General features: G+C 44.6%; 2 protein-coding genes across 3 annotated transcripts in view; both read right to left on the bottom strand.

The window, feature by feature from the left end:
• The window catches only part of LOC128692171 (N-acetylated-alpha-linked acidic dipeptidase 2), a 273078-nt gene that overhangs the window by 40671 nt on the left and 210362 nt on the right, over positions 1-22045 (bottom strand). For both annotated transcript variants that reach the window (XM_070089594.1, XM_070089595.1), the window contains 4 exons: positions 20509-20684; positions 16588-16710; positions 1006-1152; positions 391-458 (listed from right to left, as the gene is read on the bottom strand). In XM_070089594.1, the coding sequence (XP_069945695.1) occupies positions 391-458; positions 1006-1152; positions 16588-16710; positions 20509-20684 (514 nt within the window). The remainder of the gene's footprint in view (positions 1-390; positions 459-1005; positions 1153-16587; positions 16711-20508; positions 20685-22045) is intronic.
• LOC128690643 (quinone oxidoreductase-like protein 2 homolog) overlaps positions 1-22045 on the bottom strand; it is a 172183-nt gene that overhangs the window by 135430 nt on the left and 14708 nt on the right. The window lies entirely within an intron of this gene.

Raw genomic sequence — 22045 nt, 5'->3', positions numbered from 1 at the left:
ATCTCTGCTGTACAGCAGTGAATGATCCATCAAGGTTGAGTTCCTTCTATGAATATAATCACTAAACTGAAAATACAGTTCCTGTGTATGTTTGGTACACTTATTATAAGGGAGGTAAAATAAGTTATAATAATCACTCTCTTATGATTAAGACCCACTTCAGGAAGCACTTGTCCTGTTTCCTGACAAATCTTACCTAACCTAATCTCTCTCGTGAGAACACGGGGAAAGGTCATTCAAAGGATAAAACTGTTTGTGTTCCAGCTGATTAAAATTAACTAAAATTAGAACATGTTAATAGTTAAATTAATGCTAGTTTTACATGGTTAAAAAAATCAAGGTTATTACAGAAGAAAAGAATGAGTAACATGCAGAGAAGAAGATATATACCTTCTTAGCGGACTCAAAGACGACATCAGTGAGAAGAGGCGTCGACTTGGTGCGCAGCGTATAGTTACCTGCAAGAATCATTGTCACATGAAAGAAAACATTTTGACATGAAAAAGAAAACATTTTGACATGAAAAAAACCTTTTGACATGAAAAAGAAAACATTCTGACATGAAAGAAAAAAAGAACATTTTTGACATGTAAAAGTATTTAGAAAATAAATTCTATTTATAACAAAATTGTGGTTCATTAGTCTAGCAAAATAAAGTTCGAGTTCTTTATTAGTCCTGTCCCCAGTGGGATATTATTATAATTATTATTTTTATTATTAATATGATTTATTAATATTATTAGTACTACTATTACAATCATTAGGGGCACTAAACCCACATGCATCATACAATGCTCGTGGGGAATGAGAAATTCAAGTTTGATCCAAGGAAAGGGTGAGCAGGTGCAATTCACTGAATCAAGAGCCCTACACTGGCATAAAGTTTAATGCACACACACATTTTCGTGACAATAACACACTAGATAACTTCTTTATGATAATCAATAAAAGATGGTTTAGTTATAACAATAAAACTCACAGTTTAGTTGTGATAACAAAATTCACCTTCAATAGCCATGTCAACATTAAGATAAGCCACAGTTCTGTCAGACAACTGCTTAGCAAACTGTTCGGTCCACTCGACAGAGCCGACTGTTCCGTACTCCTCGGCTCCCCAGGCACAGAACACTAGCGACCGTCGGGGCCTCCAGCCTGCTCAACAACACTTTATAATAATAATGATAATACAATATCTTTATTTTCTACAAATACATGTTCAAGGCATACAGGCATAGCTGACATCAATGACATACTACTATATAGAAAGCTAAGGATTATTAACCTGGAAATGTAACTAACCCAGGAATCCCAAGGATACATTGAATGGACCACTATGACATGGTCTTGGATGCACTGGAGGACAACAAGAATATATGTATATGTAGTATAACAGCCTTTGCAAAAGCACAAAATGCATGCTCAAGGAATAACTGGAAAAGCGAGCAGATGGATCTACAACTTTCTAACCAATATAACAAAGAGTAATGCAAAGCAGTTCAGTCGGAGGCTGTCACAGCAAAAAGCTCCATTCCACAAGGACCAGTACTCACTCCCATCCTGTTCCTCATCTTCATATCAGACAGACAAATGTAAACTATAGCAGTGTTTTCACACACTGTATATTCAATTGTGTTGAAATATTTGACTGGTAGATATAAAAATCACTGTATCATTCACTAGTAACTTCGAGAGTTTATAAGTGAAACAGATATTTGTATAAATTCCTTAATGAATGGTTTCACACAAAAAGAATCTCATTAATTAATCAATGTACTTTAGAGAAGAAATTGTTAAACAAGACTTTTAATTACTGTATATCTTTGATATTTATTTCAATTTTACATTTGTACTCTTCGCTCATCCCTTGCTACCTTTTCTATATATAGTATTTAGAGGGTAAGTTCAATAATAACCTACATGGAGACAGAAACACAGGATGTAGATTGGTTTGTATATTTCAACCCACTTCTGGGATCCTCTTCAGCAGATACACAAATGAAAGAAGAACATGAATTTAAGAGGAAAAGTTGCAGCACTCAATGTGCATGTCTTGCCATATGCTCACCTGACACTCCCTACCCCTCGGCACTCACCGTGCGCATCCTCCCATGCGCTCACCTGACACTCACCTACTCCGTGGCACTCGCCATGCATGTCCTCCCATGCACTCGCCTGACACTCACCTACTCCGTGGCACTCGCCATGCATGCCCTCCCATGCACTCGCCTAACACTCACCAACTCCCCGGCACTCACTGTGCACGTCCTCCCATGCACTCACCTACTCCCCAGCACTCACCGTACATGTCCTCCCATGTGCTCATCTGACACTCACTTACCAAACTCAAGCAGGAGAGATACATGATTATGTACACCTGGAAAATCCTAGAGGGACTACTACCAAACTTGCACACGAAAATCACTGCCTATGAAAGCAAAAGATTCGGCAGACGATGCAACATCCCCCCAATGAAAAGCAGGGGTGCTACTAGCATGTTAAGAGACAACACAATAAGTGTCAGGAGCCCATGACTGTTCAACTGCCTCCCAGCACACATAAGGGGGATTACCAATAGACCCCTGGCTGTCTTCAAGCTGGCACTGGACAGGCACCCAAAGTCGGTACCTGACCAGCCGGGCTGTGGTTCATACGTTGGATTGCGTGCAGCCAGCAGTAACAGCCTGGTTGATCAGGCCCTGATCCACCATGAGGCCTGGTCACAGACTGGGCCGCAGGGGCATTGACACCCAGAACTCTCTCCAGGTACTCCCCAGCACTCACTGTGCGTGTCCTCCCATGTGCTCACCTGACACTCACCTACTCCCTGGCACTCACCATGCGCGTCCTGCCATGTGCTCACCTGACACTCCCTACTCCCTAGCACTCACTGTGCATGTCCTCCCATGCACTCATCTGATGCTCGCTACTTCCCAGCACTCACCGTGCACGTCCTCCCATGCACTCGCCTACTTCCCGGCACTCACCATGTGTGAAAATTTGTGTGGGCTGCCTCCAAGTGAGTCACCTACCCTGGCAAACTCTGTTGACACCGAGCTCTGAGGTGGGTACCTCAGCCTCACAAGTGGCTTATAGGACAGATTTTCACAAATGATTGGTGTTGCAAGAAAACTCGCCTGCATGCACGTATAAAGGACTAACTTACTTGGTGTTGCAGCATATATCCTGATCTTCAACTTCCCTAAGCTTAGCCTTAGCCCCCTCTGGACTTCCCCTCAGAAACCACGTGCAACCGGGAGCCTTAATTCCTGCAATATTCAATCGTTATTAGTGTCCTGCCTGCACCTCAGAAATTCCTATATCCAAGAGGGTATGTATCCCCTAGTACAACTATGCAGACACGGACACTAGCTTCCAGACTGCCTTGAGACACTGGTACTTACTGGGCATGCTCTGCCTGTTGCACACCGGGCCCACAGAAAACTCACTCACAATCTCCCCAGACACTGGCCAGAAATCTACGAGAAAGTGGAGGTCTTGTCTTACTGTATGGGCCTGACGGAGGTCATCTACGGTACATCGAGGTGCCTCTACCATGACTTAAGAAATCGTAATGACACGATTGCAAATAAACCATACCCCCGGCCGGGATTGAACCCGCGGTCATAGAGTCTCAAAACTCCAGCCCGTCGCGCTAACCACTAGACCAGCTAGCCACAATAAGATTCATCCAACTAGGTATATTTCTACACCATAGGAAAGTTAGCACAGGCACCTCTGTGACCACAAATGCAAGTTTTTACAGACGAATCTCCAGCTAGCGTGGCCGTGACGAACTCTAGCTCAAGTCCCTTCACTCCCGTCAACATGACTCCTATGGTGTAGAAATATACCTAGTTGGATGAATCTTATTGTGGCTAGCTGGTCTAGTGGTTAGCGCGACGGGCTGGAGTTTTGAGACTCTATGACCGCGGGTTCAATCCCGGCCGGGGGTATGGTTTTTTTTGCCTCTACCAGATTTCCCCAGGTCTCAAATGTGAAGACACGCGGGGGGCGCCGTCTGCTGATCAGGGCACATCTTGTCCAGTTGGTGTCTGTCTTAAGAAGGACGCTATTGTGTCTTTGAGACCCGCGCCTCGTCATTCAAGCTAGGGCTGCCAGTTCTCCCTAGCTCACTTAACCTAGTGTTTGCCTACATTATCGGCCTATTACTACCTATGTTAAGGTCTTAGGTCTACATTATTATTATCTACAGTTGCCTTAGTAAACCTAATATTAGTGTACAGTGGACCCCCGCATACCGTACGAATCACATAACGTTCAATCCGCATACCGCTCGCTTTTATCGCAAAAATTTTGCCTCGCATACCGCTCAAAAACCCGCTCACTGCTCTTCGTCCGAAACGCGTCCAATGTGCGCCCTTAGCCAGCCTCACATGTGCCGCCGGTGGCATTGTTTACCAGCCAGCCTCCGCGGTAACATCCAAGCATACAATCGGAACATTTCGTATTATTACAGTGTTTTTGGTGATTTCATCTGCAAAATAAGTGACCATGGGCCCCAAGAAAGCTTCTAGTGCCAACCCTACAGCAATAAGGGTGAGAATTACTATAGAGATGAAGAAGAGATCATTGATAAGTGTGAAAGTGGAGTGCGTGTCGCCGACCTGGCCAGGTTGTACAAGAAACCCAAATCAACCATCGCTACTATTGTGGGCAACAGAAAGGCAATCAAGGAAGCTGTTCTTGCCAAAGGTTTAACTGTGTTTTCGAAACAGAGATCGAAAGTGATGGAAGATGTTGAGAGACTCTTATTGGTGTGGATAAATGAAAAACAGCTAGCAGGAGATAGCGTCTCTCAAGCGATCATAAGCGAAAAGGCTAGGAAGTTGCATGAGGATTTAATTAAAAAAATGCCTGCAACTAGTGATGATGTGAGTGAATTTAAGGCCAGCAAAGGTTGGTTTGAGAGATTTAAGAAGCGTAGTGGCATACATAGTGTGATAAGGCATGGTGAGGCTGCCAGTTCGGACCACAAAGCAGCTGAAAAATATGTGCAGGAATTCAAGGAATACATAGACAGTGAAGGACTGAAACCTGAACAAGTGTTTAATTGTGATGAAACAGGCCTGTTTTGGAAGAAAATGCCAAGCAGGACCTACATTACTCAGGAGGAAAAGGCACTCCCAGGACATAAGCCTATGAAAGACAGGCTTACTTTGTTGATGTGTTCCAATGCTAGTGGTGATTGCAAAGTGAAGCCTTTATTGGTGTATCACTCTGAAACTCCCAGACCGTTCAGGCAAAAGAATGTCCTCAAGGAGAATTTGTGTGTGCTGTGGAGGGCAAACAGTAAGGCATGGGTCACTAGGGACTTTTTCTATGACTGGTTACACCATGCATTTGCCCCCAATGTGAAAGATTATTTAACTGAAAAGAAATTAGAACTTAAGTGCCTCCTGCTGTTAGACAATGCCCCTGGTCATCCTACAGACGTGGCAGAGCAACTTTATAGGGACATGAAATTCATTAAGGTGAAGTTTTTGCCTCCTAGTACCACTCCTCTCCTGCAGCCCATGGACCAGCAGGTTATTGCAAACTTCAAAAAACTGTACACAAAAGCTCTGTTTGAAAGGTGCTTTGTAGTGACCTCAGAAACTCAACTGACTCTAAGAGAGTTTTGGAGAGAGCACTTTAATATCCTCAATTGTGTAAACCTTATAGGTAAGGCTTGGGAGGGAGTGACTAAGAAGACCTTGAACTCTGCTTGGAAGAAACTGTGGCCAGAATGTGTAGACAAAAGGGATTTTGAAGGGTTTGAGGCTAACCCTGAGAGGATTATGCCAGTTGAGGAATCCATTGTGGCATTGGGAAAGTCCTTGGGGTTGGAGGTTAGTGGGGATGATGTGGAAGAGTTGGTGGAGGAGGACAATGAAGAACTAACCACTGATGAGCTGATAGATCAACTTCAACAGCAAGAGGCCAGACCTGAGGAAACTGGTTCGAAGGAGGGGAGAGAGAAATTGAAGAAATTGCCTACTACAAAGATTAAGGAAATCTGTGCAAAGTGGCTTGAAGTGCAAACCTTCATGGATGAAAATCACCCTCACACAGCTATTGCAAGCCGTGCTGGTGATTATTACACTGACAATGTTGTGAAACACTTTAGGGAAGTCATAAAGGAACGAGAGGTACAGGCCACTATGGACAGATATGTTGTGCGAAAGAAGTCAAGTGACTCTGAAGCTGGTCCTAGTGGCATTAAAAGAAGAAGGGAAGTAACCCCAGAAAAGGACTCGACACCTCAAGTCTTAATGGAAGGGGATTCCCCTTCTAAACACTAACACTCTCTCTCCCCTCCTCCCATCCCATCAATCATCACCAGATCTTCAATAAAAGTAAGTGTCATGTAATTGTGCATGCCTTTTTCAGTTTGTGTGTATTAAAATTAACATTTCATATGGTAAAATTTGTTTTTTTTTCATACTTTTGGGTGTCTTGCACGGATTAAATTGATTTCCATTCCAGTGGACCCCCGCATAGCGACCTTAATCCGTGCAAGAGGGCTGGTTGTTATGCGAAATGTTCGGTATGCGAATGAATTTTCCCCATAAGAAATAATGGAAATCAAATTAATCCGTGCAAGACACCCAAAAGTATGAAAAAAAAAAATTTTACCACATGAAATATACATTTTCCTACACACAAAGAGAAGGATACATGCACAATAGTAGAGTAGTACATGCACAATATATATTGTGCATGTACTACTCTACTAAATGAAGAATAAATGACACTTACCTTTATTGAAGATGCAGCAATGACTGATGAGACACTGTGTCCTGGGAGTGCCTTTTCCTCCTGAGTACTGTAGGTCCAGTTTGGCATTTTCTTCCAGAACAGGCCTTATCACACTGTGTATGCCACTACGATTCTTAAATCTCTCAAACCAACCTTTGCTGGCTTTAAATTCACCAATATGAGCACTAGTTCCAGGCATTTTTCCCTGTTCACCTGGGTGTTAGTCGACTGGTGTGGGTTGCATCCTGGGAGACAAGATTAAGGACCCCAATGGAAATAAGTTAGACAGTCTTCGATGACACTGACTTTTTTGGGTTATCCTGGGTGGCAAATCCTCTGGGGTTAATTGTTTCTTGGTATTCTCAATAAGCCACACCAACAACGGTGCTACAGCAGCAGCAGACGATGCTACAGCAGCAGCAGACGATGCTACAGCAGCAGCAGACGATGCTACAGCAGCAACAGACGATGCTACAGCAGCAGCAGACGATGCTACAGCAGCAGCAGACGATGCTACAGCAGCAGCAGACGATGCTACAGCAGCAGCAGACGATGCTACAGCAGCAGCAGACGATGCTACAGCAGCAGCAGACGATGCTACAGCAGCAGTAGCAGCTGACGGTGGTACAACAGCAGCAGCAGCTGACAGTGCAGCAGCAGCTGACGGTGGTACAGCAGCAGCAGCAGCTGTACCACCAATAGTAGCGATGGTTGATTGGGGTTTATTATACAACCTGGCCAGCTCGGAGACACGCACTCCACTTTCATACTTATCAATGATCTTTTTCTTCATCTCTATAGTAATTCTCACCCTTATTGCTGTAGGGTTGGCACTAGAAGCTTTCTTGGGGCCCATGGTCACTTATTTTCCAGAAAAAATCACCAAAAACACTGTAATAATACGAAATGTTCCGATTGTATGCTTGGATGTTACCGCGGAGGCTGGCTGGTAAACAATGCCACCGGTGGAACATGTGAGCGTGGCTCAGGCCGCACATTGGACGCGTCTTGGACGAAGGGCGGTGAGCGGGTTTTTGGGCGGTATGCGAGGCTAAATTTTTGCGATCAAAGCGATCGGTATGCGGATTGTACGGTATGCGATGCGTACGGTATGTGGGGGTCCACTGTATTTCTTATGGGGAAAATTCATTCGCATACCGATCATTTCGCATAACAATGAGCCCTCTTGCATGGATTAAAGTCGCTATGCGGGGGTCCACTGTACTAACAGTAAAACTACCTACTCCTTCCCTGAAGGGTAAATCTATAAATTAAATAAATGCCTACCAACAATCCACGCCAAAATAGAGAGAATGCTGTTTGTTTGGGAGGGTTTAAGGGCCAGCCAGCTCAGCCGTCCCATTACGGCCATGCTGGATCTGTCCTGTGGAACTTTAGGGACCAAATAAATTTCCACATCCTCCCGCCGGCTAAGGTAGGCGCTAAGTCTAGATCAAGTCTACCTCCCGCAGGCCCTCCCAGTGGGCCCTGGACTTGAGCGCCGTTCGATGGGTCGTCCGGCCGCTCAGCTCGGTCAGCCTCTGGTCTAATTTCTCATGTCCCGGTCCCACCATGTGGACCTCGAGAGGTAAAAGCCTGTTGATGGGTCTTATAGTCTCGACACCATTCATTCTCACCTTCACCATTCTGAACCGCCCAGCCTTGTCTGGGTGGGTCGACACTACCAGGCCAAGAGACCAGTATGCCCTGGGTGCCTCGGATTCTACTAGCACCAGGTCCCCTTCACTTAGCATCATCTTATTTGCCTTGGGGTCGTCACCATAGAAATGTTCCCACAAGGTTGTCAAGTAATCCCTGCACCACACCTGGTTCCATTTGTCCTGGATGTTCACCAGTCTGTTGTGACTCTCTGTGCAGTTCTTCATTGATGGGGGGACCATCTGGCCCATAATAATCCAGCTCCTTGGAAGACTGACTCAGAATTGCGGGGAAGGGCTCAATCCTCCTTCCAAACAGCACGTGATTGGGAGTGAGAGCTTCCTGCTCGTCAATCCCATTTTGTACATAGGTCAGAGGCCTGTTATTGACTCTTGCCTCTATCTCAACTAACACTGTCCTCAGTTCATCAAAGCTCACTCTCCTGCCGTGCAAGACCTTCCGAATGCACCCTTTGACTGTGCCCACCATACGTTCATAGAATCCCCCTTGCCAAGGCGCCCTGGGAGCTATGAACCTCCACTCGCACTCTATTCTCTTCAGGTGTTCTTGTACTTCTCCGTTGTCCCTAAGATTCCTGAAAACCTTATCGGCTGCCCTAAAGCTTGTGCCATTGTCCGAGATAATCAATCGCGGGCACGAGAATCTGACTGTAAACCTCCTGAACAACTTCACGAAAGTCTCTGTTGACATATCTTCTGCCAACTCCAAATGCACAGCTCGAGTAGTGGCACAAGTAAACAGGCAGACATATACTTTCTGAGGGCCCACCCTATCGTCTCCTGGATTCTTCAATGTGATAGCCCCAGTATAGTCTATTCCCACAGTCTCAAAGGGCCTGTCACTATGTACCTGCTCCTGAGGCAGCGGTGTTGGACCTGGGTATGGTAGGGTCCTCCCATCGTACCGCCGGCAGACCGTGCAACTCTTCAGCGCCCTTTTGACGGCAGCTCGACCCTTCAGTACCCAGTAATTCTGACGTAGGCAGGTGAGGGTATCTCCAAACCCCCCATGTAAGGTCCTCTGATGGGCATCTTGTATCAATAGCTTTGACGCCCATCCCTCCTTTCCAAGTAGCACGGGATGTTTGGCCCCATAGCTGAGCTCAGAGTTTTGTATTCTTCCCCTGCATCTTATTAGCCCCGCATGATCTAGGAACAATCCCAAAAAGTGAACCAATTTACTGTTCCCTGAGTCGTCGTTGGACACAAGTCCCGATGCCATAACCTCCTGCCTGGTCGCCAGTACTTCCAGCACTCCTGGAAACCTCTCCCTTTGGTACTGCCTTATCCAATATTCTCTGGGACCCACGAGAGACAACTGTCGACCTTGGCATACCTTGTCATGCAGCTTCCTCACAAATCGAAATACCATTTCCGTGACTCCTATAAGTTTCCTCCAAGAGTAGTGCCTGGGGTCAAATAGTTCAGTGTCGGGTTCCCCCGCAAAGTGTACTATGCTGCTGGTTGTCTCCCTGAATTTCTGCTCTGGCCAGCAATCCCTTGCCGGTAACCAGTCTGGGCCTTTGAGCCAAATCTTGCTTTTACTCAGCTTTTTGTGTGTCACCCCTCGGCTTATCAGGTCGGCTGGGTTTTGATCTGTAGGCACGTACAGAATCGTTGACATTGACTGTAGTTCCCGTATCTCCTTTACCCGATTCCTGACATAGGGGAGCTTAGACCTGTCGTTCTGGACCCACTGTAAGGCCACCTCCAAGTCTGTCCATACATAGGTGTGTGTCACCCTCAGATTACTCAACACCTCCTCTACGTACTTACCCAGTCTTGCTCCCAGCAACATCGCTGTGAGCTCTACCTTTGGGATCGAGCAATCCTTCAGGGGTGTCACCCGCGCACGACTGGTGGCCAGACTGACCTGGTCCCCGGCTACCAAATACGCTACTGCCCCATAGGCCCTGGAGGAGGCATCACAGAAGACATGCAAGTCATAGTCCTGCCCGGTGCACCCGATGGACCTGGGTAATGTGAACTCATGCCATTCTGCTAGATCTTTGCTAACCAGATCCCACTCCTGGCAGACTGTTTCTGGCAGTGGGTCGTCCCAACCTAGGTTCAGCTCCCAGGTCTGTTGCACTAGCATCCTCCCTCGAATGGTGATGGGTGTCAACAAACCCAAAGGATCGAAGGCAGTCTGCACTTTGCTCAGCAAAGACCTCCTGGTCAGCTTCTTTTCCCCATCAGGTTTCCTCTTTAGCCTAAGTCTGTCTTCCTTGATTTCCCACTCCAATCCCAACACCGATGTTACCTCAGGTACTGAGTAGCCAGCATAGTCACGTTCCACCGTGCCCCGCAATGTTGGATTGTTTGTCACCCATTCTCTCAGTGGCATGTTAGCCGAGAGCATCTCCTGATTAGACTCTCGGTAAATGTCCATCAACAGCCTTTCATCTGAGGCGGTATTTTGCATGTTGTCTACATAAAATAGGGTCTTCAGTAATTCTTTAAGCGGGCTGTTACAGTTCACAAGGTGGTAGTCTATGGTAGCCTGTAATAAGAATGGTGAACTAGTGGCACCAAACAACACTGCCCTGAATCTGTAGGTATCATACCCTTGCTTGGGCACCTCCCTGTCAGTCAACCACAAGAACCTTGTGTAGTCCCTGTCTTGTGGCTGCAACCCAATACGTAGGAAGGCTTAGCTAATGTCTGCCACATAGGCGTACTGTTCTGTCCTGAATCTCAACAACACATCTGCTAATTTCTGCGTCAGGGAGGGCCCTGTGAGCAGACAGTCATTCAACGATGGCTCTCGGGGACTCGCCTGTGAGCTGCAGTTGAAGACTACTCTGATGGGAGTGGTTACCGACTCCTTGGTGACTGCCATGTGTGGAAGATAATGGGTGTTTTCTCCAGGGCTGGCATTGGGCACTTTCTCAATGAACCCAAGGGCCAGCTGTTCCTTAATAATATCATCATATTTCCCCATCAGACCCTTCTTGGTCAGGCTGTTCACCAATGAATTCAACTGACCCCGTTCCTTCTTGAAATTAGTGGGCAGCGTTGGGTGTCCCGGCTTCCATGGGAGTCGCACCCAGTACTGCCCGTCCCTGAACTGCACATGGTTCAAGTAATCTCGATACGTCTCTTCGTGTTCGGGGGGCGGCTGGTCACCCTTAATCCCTACTACATCCAGGTCCCATAGTTTATGGACCGGCTCACTGTCGGATGTGCCAACTTGCGTCTCTGACAGACCTTCGTGCACTCCAATCCGCATCACCAGTACAGCCTCAGTCGCTGTAATACCGGAGCCCTCCTTTCCCGGGGTTGCAGGGAAATGAGTTGGTACCCTGCCTCCTACAATGTACCCCGCTGGAGCCCTGTACAGGCCAACACCCTCCTTGATAACCCTTCTCGTAGACACAAACTCGTCTATGTAATCTCCTCCTACCAAGATTCCCACATTACTAACGTTGTCTGTAGCAATGTCTGGTTCCGCTAGCTTCACACCTAACTCCCTCAAATGTTTGACTGCTGCGGCCAGTCCCTTAGTGGTAATGATATTGGGCAGCTTCTTCACTATCAAGGCTGAAATTTCCCGTCGATGCCCGGCTAACCTGACCGTCACATTGACTACTGGATAAGACCTGCGTGGGACTTCCCCACCAAACCCTTCCACCTTCATGTCAACATTACCACCTGTCTTCAGCTTCAACCTAATTGCTAGACTCTCTGTTATGAAGGATCTCTGTGCCCCACTGTCGAAGAACAAACGGGTCGTTTCAGACTTCTTCCCATTCGTAACCACCGCCATTATGGTGGGCAAGGCCACCGAACCTTGAAATTGCTCCCCAGAACAAATTCCCGGTGCCGCACTCACCACACTCATCACTGCTTCCGACTCGTCCTTGCTCTCCGCCCTTTCTTGCGGTTTGCTCTCCTTAGCTTGTGGTGATCTGGTGTCATTAGGACACAGTGCACTGTGGTGCCTACCTTTCCGGCAGCCCCGACACTCATTGAGTTGGGCGCTACAGTCCCTGGCAAAATATTCTCCACAACACTTGAAACAAAGTCTCAACTCCCTTAGTCGCTGAACCCTTTTGTTATAGGTGGTGAAGCTCGGACACCCTGAACTAGCATGTTCTTCTTCACAAAACACGCACCGTCTCTTACTGGCCGCTTTAGTGGCTTCTCCCTTGGCCCTGTGGGTGGAGGACTCGCCCTGGGCATAATATGTGCCGACCCTAGTAGGAGGTGGTTTAGGTCTATTTCTCGAATGTCTGGGGAAGTTGACCGACTTCTCCTTGGTAGGTAATTTCTCCCCCTGACCTACGCTCAGGTGAGATATGAGATCCCCTAACCCTTCAATAATTTGTTTTATCGTGAACCTATTCGTCCGATATTTTAAGTGCAACTCATGCACTGTAGTGCTAGCCAGTTTCCTCTGAATCACCTGGCTAAGGACCCATTCTGAATCATCCTCATCATGCAAATCTCTGAAACTATTTGTCAAGCTCATAACTTCAATACGGAACTTCTCTAGGCTTTGACGGTCATGTCGGCAAGCCTCTAGATCCAACAACCGATAAAGTACAGTATAGCTACCTTTATCTCCTCAGTGTTGCCAAACATGTCTTCTAATTGGTCTTTGGCATGTTGGTAATTAGTGTCAGTAATCTGGTAGTGCCGGAACAGGTCTAAGGCTTTACCCTTGAGCCGCGACCGCAAATACTGTAATTTGACGGCATCTGACAAATCGTTCCTGTCATCTATCTGGGCTTTAAACTGATCCCAGAAAGCAATGTACGTACTCAGTTAGGGTTCCGTCAAATGTCAGTAAATTCAACTGGGGCAACCTGGGCAACGTATTGACAGGTGTGTGGCTGTTTGGGGTACCTGCGGTGTTCAACACCACCCTTGGAATACTAGCCTTTAATGTACTTAACTTATCTCTGTACATATTCATTTCCTGATGACAATCTACATCATCCTTAGTGAATTCGTCCAGAGCCTGCTGAAGACTACCCTGGGATTCATTATCCTCAATAGCCTGTAGCTCATATGCTGAGAATGCTTGTTCATAGGCTTCCCATTTTTCCCCCAAACTCTTCAAGCAGTCTTGCAAATCATCGCAGTCTACGTTACTGCGTTGGCAAGTAGCCTTGCACCTGTTACGCGTTCTGTTCAGATGCCCTTTGTATGCCGCTACTGATCGTTTTAATTTTGTTAACACTGAACCAGACTCTCCTGAACCCCCATCTGCCATTGTCGAAGTTTAATGAGGAGTGTGACACTAATTGTACTTTACCCAGTCCACCCCACAGCACGTCACGGTGTTAGGTAAGAATGAACGAGTCTTAAGGCTTCTCAACAAGCTTAACAATTCCCTTTGTTATATTGACTCTACTCTGACTTAAAATGTACACTGTTAGCTCTCAAATCCCAATCAAAATGTGTATCGATGCGAAAGCTTAACCTAGCACTTTCCTGTACAATGCCAGCAAATAATTACAGGACTTAACCTAGTGTCAAGTACAATTCACAAATCCCACATTAACATGAATCAAAGACAATGAAAATCACACAATAAAAAGTGCAGTATACAAATTAAAATCACTTGGTTAACACAAATAAATTCAACAATTCAACTTGTGAAACAGTAAATGAATAATGTATGTAAACAGCTTGGCCTAACTGCCCAGTTTACTCTGTCTAGCGTGGATGGTTGGATAAGGTAAATCCTAACCTAACTAGTGTGCTATAACTTAAACCTGACTTTTAGAACCCCCTGTGAATAATAAATAGGTTAAATCTGTCCTAGCTACTATAACTGTTGTAAATATTGCACAAGCCTAGCCTAACTATGGCTACCTTGCAAATCCACTGTAAGTAATTAACACACAAGTCTCCTACTCTGGATTACTTGTAATCACTGTAAATAATTCAATTCACAAGCTTCTCTAGCCTACCTGGCCTGCCTGTAAATTACTGCAAATAACAACTTCTGTATATAGTCAGCTTGGCCTAGCCTCTGTGTAACTCTGGGCCTAGGTGTGCTAACTTAACCTAACTCTGTTAAACTGGTTCCTAACTGTGGCCTAGCTATGATAGCTTAACCTAGCTATTCCACATCACGGTTTTCAAAGGACCACTTTTGTGAAAATTTGTGTGGGCTGCCTCCAAGTGAGTCACCTACCCTGGCAAACTCTGTTGACACCGAGCTCTGAGGTGGGTACCTCAGCCTCACAAGTGGCTTATAGGACAGATTTTCACAAATGATTGGTGTTGCAAGAAAACTCGCCTGCATGCACGTATAAAGGACTAACTTACTTGGTGTTGCAGCATATATCCTGATCTTCAACTTCCCTAAGCTTAGCCTTAGCCCCCTCTGGACTTCCCCTCAGAAACCACGTGCAACCGGGAGCCTTAATTCCTGCAATATTCAATCGTTATTAGTGTCCTGCCTGCACCTCAGAAATTCCTATATCCAAGAGGGTATGTATCCCCTAGTACAACTATGCAGACACGGACACTAGCTTCCAGACTGCCTTGAGACACTGGTACTTACTGGGCATGCTCTGCCTGTTGCACACCGGGCCCACAGAAAACTCACTCACAATCTCCCCAGACACTGGCCAGAAATCTACGAGAAAGTGGAGGTCTTGTCTTACTGTATGGGCCTGACGGAGGTCATCTACGGTACATCGAGGTGCCTCTACCAGATTTCCCCAGGTCTCAAATGTGAAGACACGCGGGGGGCGCCGTCTGCTGATCAGGGCACATCTTGTCCAGTTGGTGTCTGTCTTAAGAAGGACGCTATTGTGTCTTTGAGACCCGCGCCTCGTCATTCAAGCTAGGGCTGCCAGTTCTCCCTAGCTAACTTAACCTAGTGTTTGCCTACATTATCGGCCCATTACTACCTATGTTAAGGTCTTAGGTCTACATTATTATTATCTACAGTTGCCTTAGTAAACCTAATATTAGTGTACTAACAGTAAAACTACCTACTCCTTCCCTGAAGGGTAAATCTATAAATTAAATAAATGCCTACCAACAATCCACGCCAAAATAGAGAGAATGCTGTTTGTTTGGGAGGGTTTAAGGGCCAGCCAGCTCAGCCGTCCCATTACGGCCATGCTGGATCTGTCCTGTGGAACTTTAGGGACCAAATAAATTTCCACACCATGCATGTCCTCCATGCACTCACCTGACACTCTCCTACTCCCCGGCACTCATTGCATGTGTCCTCCCATGCACTCACATGACACTCTCCTACTCCCCGGCACGGTGAGAGGTGTAACTTTCCCTTTAAATTCAAGTTTTTCTTCCACTTATTTATCTGCTGAAGAGGATCCCAGAAGTGGGTTGAAATATTCAAATCAGTCAACCTCCTGTCTTTCCGTCTCCATGTGTGCTATTACTGAACACTGACAAGTGTTCGTTACACTTAAGTAAGTGTTGATTACACTTCTTAAGTTCTCCCATGTATTTGTGTTCATTATAAGTATGGAGAGAAGAACTGTGTCTCATAATATAAAGAAGGAATCACCATGCTACCCAAACAACATAAATTATGTAGCACAGCTCTAGTCTCCACATTAAAGATGGGGCATAAATGTGCCCAGGGATATGACTGACTGCGGTACTGGAATATATAAAGAGGATACAGATAAAGAGCCAAGAGTAACCAGTGTAGAACTTGAAGCTGTGGATTCAAATCAGATAATTTTACAAAGGACTGAGAGAAGCACTGATCTGGCAATAACTTGCCAACAAAAGGTATAGAAATTTTGAAAAAATTTTAAAGTAGCATTGATGAAGTGAACACTGAGTAGGTTTACACACACTTTAGACAACACATGAGTGAGAATGATTAGTTAAGTAATACATGTTTGAAATGAGCTGGTAAAATACCATGGTGTTCTATTGTCCTTTTAAATATTTCAATATATTCTCACAGAGAAATCAAATACTGCAATGAAAAAAATTTCTTAAATGGATAAAGATGGATAATGTAGAGGTCTCTGCAAGTGAGTGAGAGCAGTAGATGTGTCAGGTCAATATAAACACTGGTTTAACTCCCAGTGCTCAACACTGTACAATGATAATCATAATAATGCTATGGAAGGCAATAATGGTTTGAGGTAGTCATAATAATGCTATGGTTAACAATAAAGTTTTGCGGTATATTCACCTGTTTCATTGCGTAGCTGTGTGAAGACGCGTGAGAGTTCTAGCATAGCAGCTGTACCAGAGTTGGGATCAAGGCCGCCAAACAACCAGGCATCATAGTGGTTGCCAAGGACAACGTATCTGTCTAAAACCCAACTATGTGAATGAAACCATGCATATAAAAACAGTAAATATTTTCTATTTTTCTGGGTTTATAGCTCAATTAGCAAACCATGAATCATGATATTAACTAATCCAACACTTAAAAAAAAAAAAATCCCATCAAGAAGAAGGTAAATAAAACATCCCTGTCAATAAGATACAATGTGGGTTATGGTATTTTATTGAGGAGTCTGATCCCCCACGATCTTTATTAATTCACACAGAGGACAATATATGGATATTTTTGGAGGTTTGAGAGGTCGTCAGGTGAAAGAGTTAGGTTATAAAGCTACATATGAGTACTCGGCCAAGAAGTTGATGTTATCATCGAAGAAAGTCACCATTGTAGCAGACTGTTTGGAATCTCCATTATTGAGTCAAAACCAATAACCTTAATTAAATCAGGATGACTCAAAATCTACTTGGGCTCTGGTGGCTAAAGCTCTCGCTTCACACGGCGAGGGTCTGGGTTCGATTTCCAGCCAGGGTAGAAACTTTGGGCATGTTTCTTTACACCTGTTGTCTATGTTCACCCATCAGTAAAATGGGTACCTGAATGTTAGTCGACTGGTGTGGGTTGCATCCTGGGACACTGACCTAATTTGCTCGAAATGCTCGGCATAACAAAGGGGTTTCTATATACAGTGGACCCTCGACCAACGATGGCATCGATTAATGATAAATCTGACTAGCGATACATTTTAATGCAAAAATTTTGCCTCAAATAGCGCTAAAAAACCCGACCAACGCTATTCGTTCCGTTCGAGATGCATCCACTTTGGCCTGAGCGTGCCTCACTTGTCCCATGGGTGCCAGTGTTTACAAGCCAGCCAGCCACCGCGGTCGCTTCCAAACATACAATTGGAACAACATTTCAAACTTGCACACGAAAATCACTCACTACGAAAGCAAAAGACTTGGCAGACGATGCAACATCCCCCCAATGAAAAGCAGGGGTGTCACTAGCACGTTAAGTGACCATACAATAAGTGTCAGGGGCCCAAGACTGTTCAACTGCCTCCCAGCATACATAAGGGGGATTACCAACAGACCCCTGGCAGTCTTCAAGCTGGCACTGGACAAGCACCTAAAGTCGGTTCCTGACCAGCCGGGCTGTGGCTTGTATGTTGGTTTGCGTGCAGCCAGCAGCAACAGCCTGGTTGATCAGGCTCTGATCCACCAGGAGGCCTGGTCACAGACCGGGCCGCAGGGGCGTTGACCCCCGGAACTCTCTCCAGGTAAAACTCCAGGTATTATCACAGCCTTTGTAGTGATTGCACCTGCAAAATAAGTCACTATGGGCCCCAAGAAAGCTTCTAGTGCCAACCCTACAGCAAAAAGGGTGAGAATTACTATGGAGATGAAGAAAGAGATCATTGCTAAGTATGAGAGTGGAGTGCGTGTCTCCGAGCTGGTCAGGTTGTATAGTAAACCCCAATCAACCATCGCTACTATTGTGTGCAAGAAAACGGCAATCAAGGAAGCTGTTCTTGCCAAAGGTGCAACTATGTTTTCGAAACTGAGATCGCAAGTGATAGAAGATGTTGAGAGACTCTTATTGGTGTGGATAAATGAAAAACGGATAGCAGGAGATAGCATCTCTCAAGCGATCATATGTGAAAAGGCTACGAAGTTGCATGACGATTTAATTAAAAAAATGCCAGCAACTAGTGGTGATGTGAGTGAATTTAAGGCCAGCAAAGGTTGGTTTGAGAGATTTAAGAAGCGTAGTGGCATTCATAATGTGATAAGGCATGGTGAGGCTGCCAGTTCGGACCACAAAGCAGCTGAAAAATATGTGCGTGAATTCAAGGAGTACATAGACAGTGAAGGACTCAAACCTGAACAAGTGTTTAATTGTGACGAAACAGGCCTGTTTTGGAAGAAAATGCCAAGCAGGACCTACATTACTCAGGAGGAAAAGGCACTCCCAGGACATACGCCTATGAAAGACAGGCTTACTCTGTTGATGTGTGCCAATGCTAGTGGTGATTGCAAAGTTAAGCCTTTATTGGTGTATCACTCTGAAACTCCCAGAGTGTTCAGGAAAAACAATGTCCTCAAGGCTAATTTGTGTGTGCTGTGGAGGGCAAACAGTAAGGCATGGGTCACTAGGGACTTTTTCTATGACTGGTTACACCATGCATTTGCCCCCACTGTGAAAAATTACCTAACTGAAAAGAAATTAGACCTGAAGTGACTCCTGGTATTAGACAATGCTCCTGGTCATCCTTCAGACGTGGCAGAGCGACTTTCTGTGGAAATGAGCTTCATTAAGGTGAAGTTTTTGCCTCCTAATACCACTCCTCTCCTGCAGCCCATGGACCAGCAGGTCATTTCCAACTTCAAGAAACTACACAAAAGCTATGTTTGAAAGGTGCTTTGTAGTGACCTCAGAAACTCAACTGACTCTAAGAGAGTTTTGGAAAGATCACTTTACCATCCTCAATTGTGTAAACATTATAGGTAAGGCTTGGGAGGAAGTGACTAAGAGGACCTTGAACTCTGCTTGGAAAAAACTGTGGCCAGAATGTGTACACAAAAGGGATTTTGAAGGGTTTGAGGCTAACCCTGAAAATCCTATGCCAGTTGAGGAATCCACTGTGGCAATGGGGAAGTCCTTGGGGTTGGAGGTTAGTAAGGAGGATGTGGAAGAGTTGGTGGAGGAGGACAATGAAGAACTAACCACTGATGAGCTGCTAGATCATCTTCTTCAGCATGAAGCCAGACCTGAGGAAACTGCTTTGGAGGAGGGGACAGAGAAATTGAAGAAGTTACCTACTTCTAAGATTAAGGAAATCTGTGCAATGTGGCTTAAAGTGCAAACCTTTATGGACGAAAATCACCTTGACACAGCTACTGCAAGCTGTGTTGGCAACCTACACACTGACAATGTTGTGAAACACTTTAGAAATGTCATAAAGGAACGGGAGGTACAGGCCTCTATGGACAGATATGTTGTGCGACAGAAGTCCAGTGACTCAAGCTTGTCCTAGTGGCATTAAAAGAACAAGGGAAGTAACCCCGGAAAAAGAGTTGCTACCTCAAGTCCTAATGGAAGGGGATTCCCCTTCTAAACACTAAGAAGATCCACACTCTCCCCTCCTCCCATCCCATCAATCATCACCAGATCTTCAATAAAGGTAAGTGTCATGTACTCTATTCTTATTATAGTATTAATTGTGCATGTCTTTTTCAGTTTGTATTAAAATTAATATTTCATGTGGTAAAAATTTTTTTTTCAATACTTTGGGGTGTCAGGAACGGATTAATTTGATTTCCATTACTTCTTATGGGGAAAATTAACTCGATTAACGATTATTTCGATTACCGATGAGCTCTCAGGAACGGATTAATATCGCTGGTCGAGGGTCCACTGTAGCAGTATGTCATTGATTTCAGCTAGGCCTGTATACCTTGTACATGTATCCCTCCAAACTGTAGTAAATAAATATATTATTATTATTATTATTATTACTTACTAAGCTGGCTACTCACAGTGACTTCTAGAAATCGTTCTTTCACCTCAGCTCCTCTCTACACGCCAGAAAAATACCCCAGATCATGTTCTCTGTGTGAATGGATAAAATCGCTGGTGGACAAAGTCTTCACAAAATGCCATAACCTGCACTTTGTTTTGATTACACACGAGAGAGTGATTCAAGGAACTCATTACGTCACATTCCCCCATGCTCTGTATGCCTTTCCAGGCTCAGCACTTCCGTATAGAATATATAATTAGTTAATTAAATTAAAACAAGCGAGGCAACTCTTGCGTTACCTGGTTCCTCTTGTCCAGTCATCACACCGACAACATTATATGTGGTCGTCATTGTGTTGTTATTATTCACGTCCAGGTTTAGTGACCAGCCTGATTCTCTGAGTCCTGGACCAATATTATAAGTAACGTTGAGGCTGCCTTGCCATTTCTCTGGTGCAGCGGGACCTCCCATGCGGCTGTAAACATAACCATGACAATAAATGCTCTATGAATAGACACATTATGTGGAAAAAAAAGGCCCGAAGCCCAGATTCAGGCTTTTTTAAATCATTACAATAATGGTATAAAATGTCGACCAACAAGATGAAGAACTTGAAATGTGTGCAACAAATGGGTGGAAAAATAGACAAATGCAGTAAAATGTCATTTTATTGACTACGTTTTGCCCACGCAGTGGGATATATTAAGTCATAAACAGATCTGATCCAAACCAGCAGAAACAGATGGGTATTTTTCTTTGACACCCACACCTGGATAGCTTTCAAAAATCCACACCTGGGTAGCTTTCAAATTAAGATACCCAGGTGTTGCACATGTATCTAATTCCCCATTTTTTCAAGTCATAAGACAAAGTCTTAAAACAACTTAGCCAAACAGAACATTTATTATTAGATGTACAAGACGTTTCGTTCAGGTATTATGAATCTCCTTATGTGAGTCTTGATTCACAAAATGGAGTTCACTACATGTGAACGAAATTTCAGGCTTTTTCGATCATTACTTATCAGCTGTTGCCACAACTTCACAATCAAATACTTGAGGAGTGTATAATACTGTGTATGGGCAGGAAAGGGAAGAGTCACTTGTGGTAAAGAGGTGAAACAGTAGTAGAAATATTCAGCTTGTTGGTTGGTCATGACAATATTCTTTGTTCAACAACTGTATTGCCAGAGGCTTGGCTAGTTAAAAACTTTCTTTGTTTTGAAAAATGGTGAGGGACTGATCACTACTACTTCTGCTGTCTCTGAGATTTAACTTTAAAGGTTTAAATATATGATAGAAAAAGGACCCCAGTGGAAATAACTCACTTTACCAGACTTTTTTGGGGGTTATCCTAGATAATATTCACATAAGCTGCAATGTATGATAATATATGTAATTGTATTTATGTGTAACTATACCTGAATAAACTTACTTACCTCTACATTCTGAATGAAGAAGCCTACTAGGTAGGCGGAACTCCTCGACAATAAAGGTAGTTAGGTGTTGCACGTGCGTCTTTCTCATCTTGCAGTTTCAGAACAGTTTTGGTGATGGGTAAAGCTAATCTGTACTAGCCTCTGTTTTGTCTTAAATTAGCTGTTATACATGCTTCTAAAACTTTCACAAAACAAAGACAAAGAATTTTGAGAGTAACCCATCGCTAAAACTGTTCTGGAACAGCGATTATACTACACGTTTGAATACCATCACACAAAAGAGAGAAAAGTACATTATAACAGACTGTCTCTAAAACTATTCTGGAACAATACAAAAAGCAAAGATTACCAGGGCCTGAAATTGGGATCCAGAATACACCCAGTGTTATTTACCACCA

This window comes from Cherax quadricarinatus, chromosome 29 (assembly GCF_038502225.1).
Source record: "Cherax quadricarinatus isolate ZL_2023a chromosome 29, ASM3850222v1, whole genome shotgun sequence".
NCBI lineage: Eukaryota > Metazoa > Arthropoda > Malacostraca > Decapoda > Parastacidae > Cherax > Cherax quadricarinatus.
Note: the sequence above shows the minus strand (reverse complement) of the source record. Positions and strands in the feature narration are given on the sequence as shown.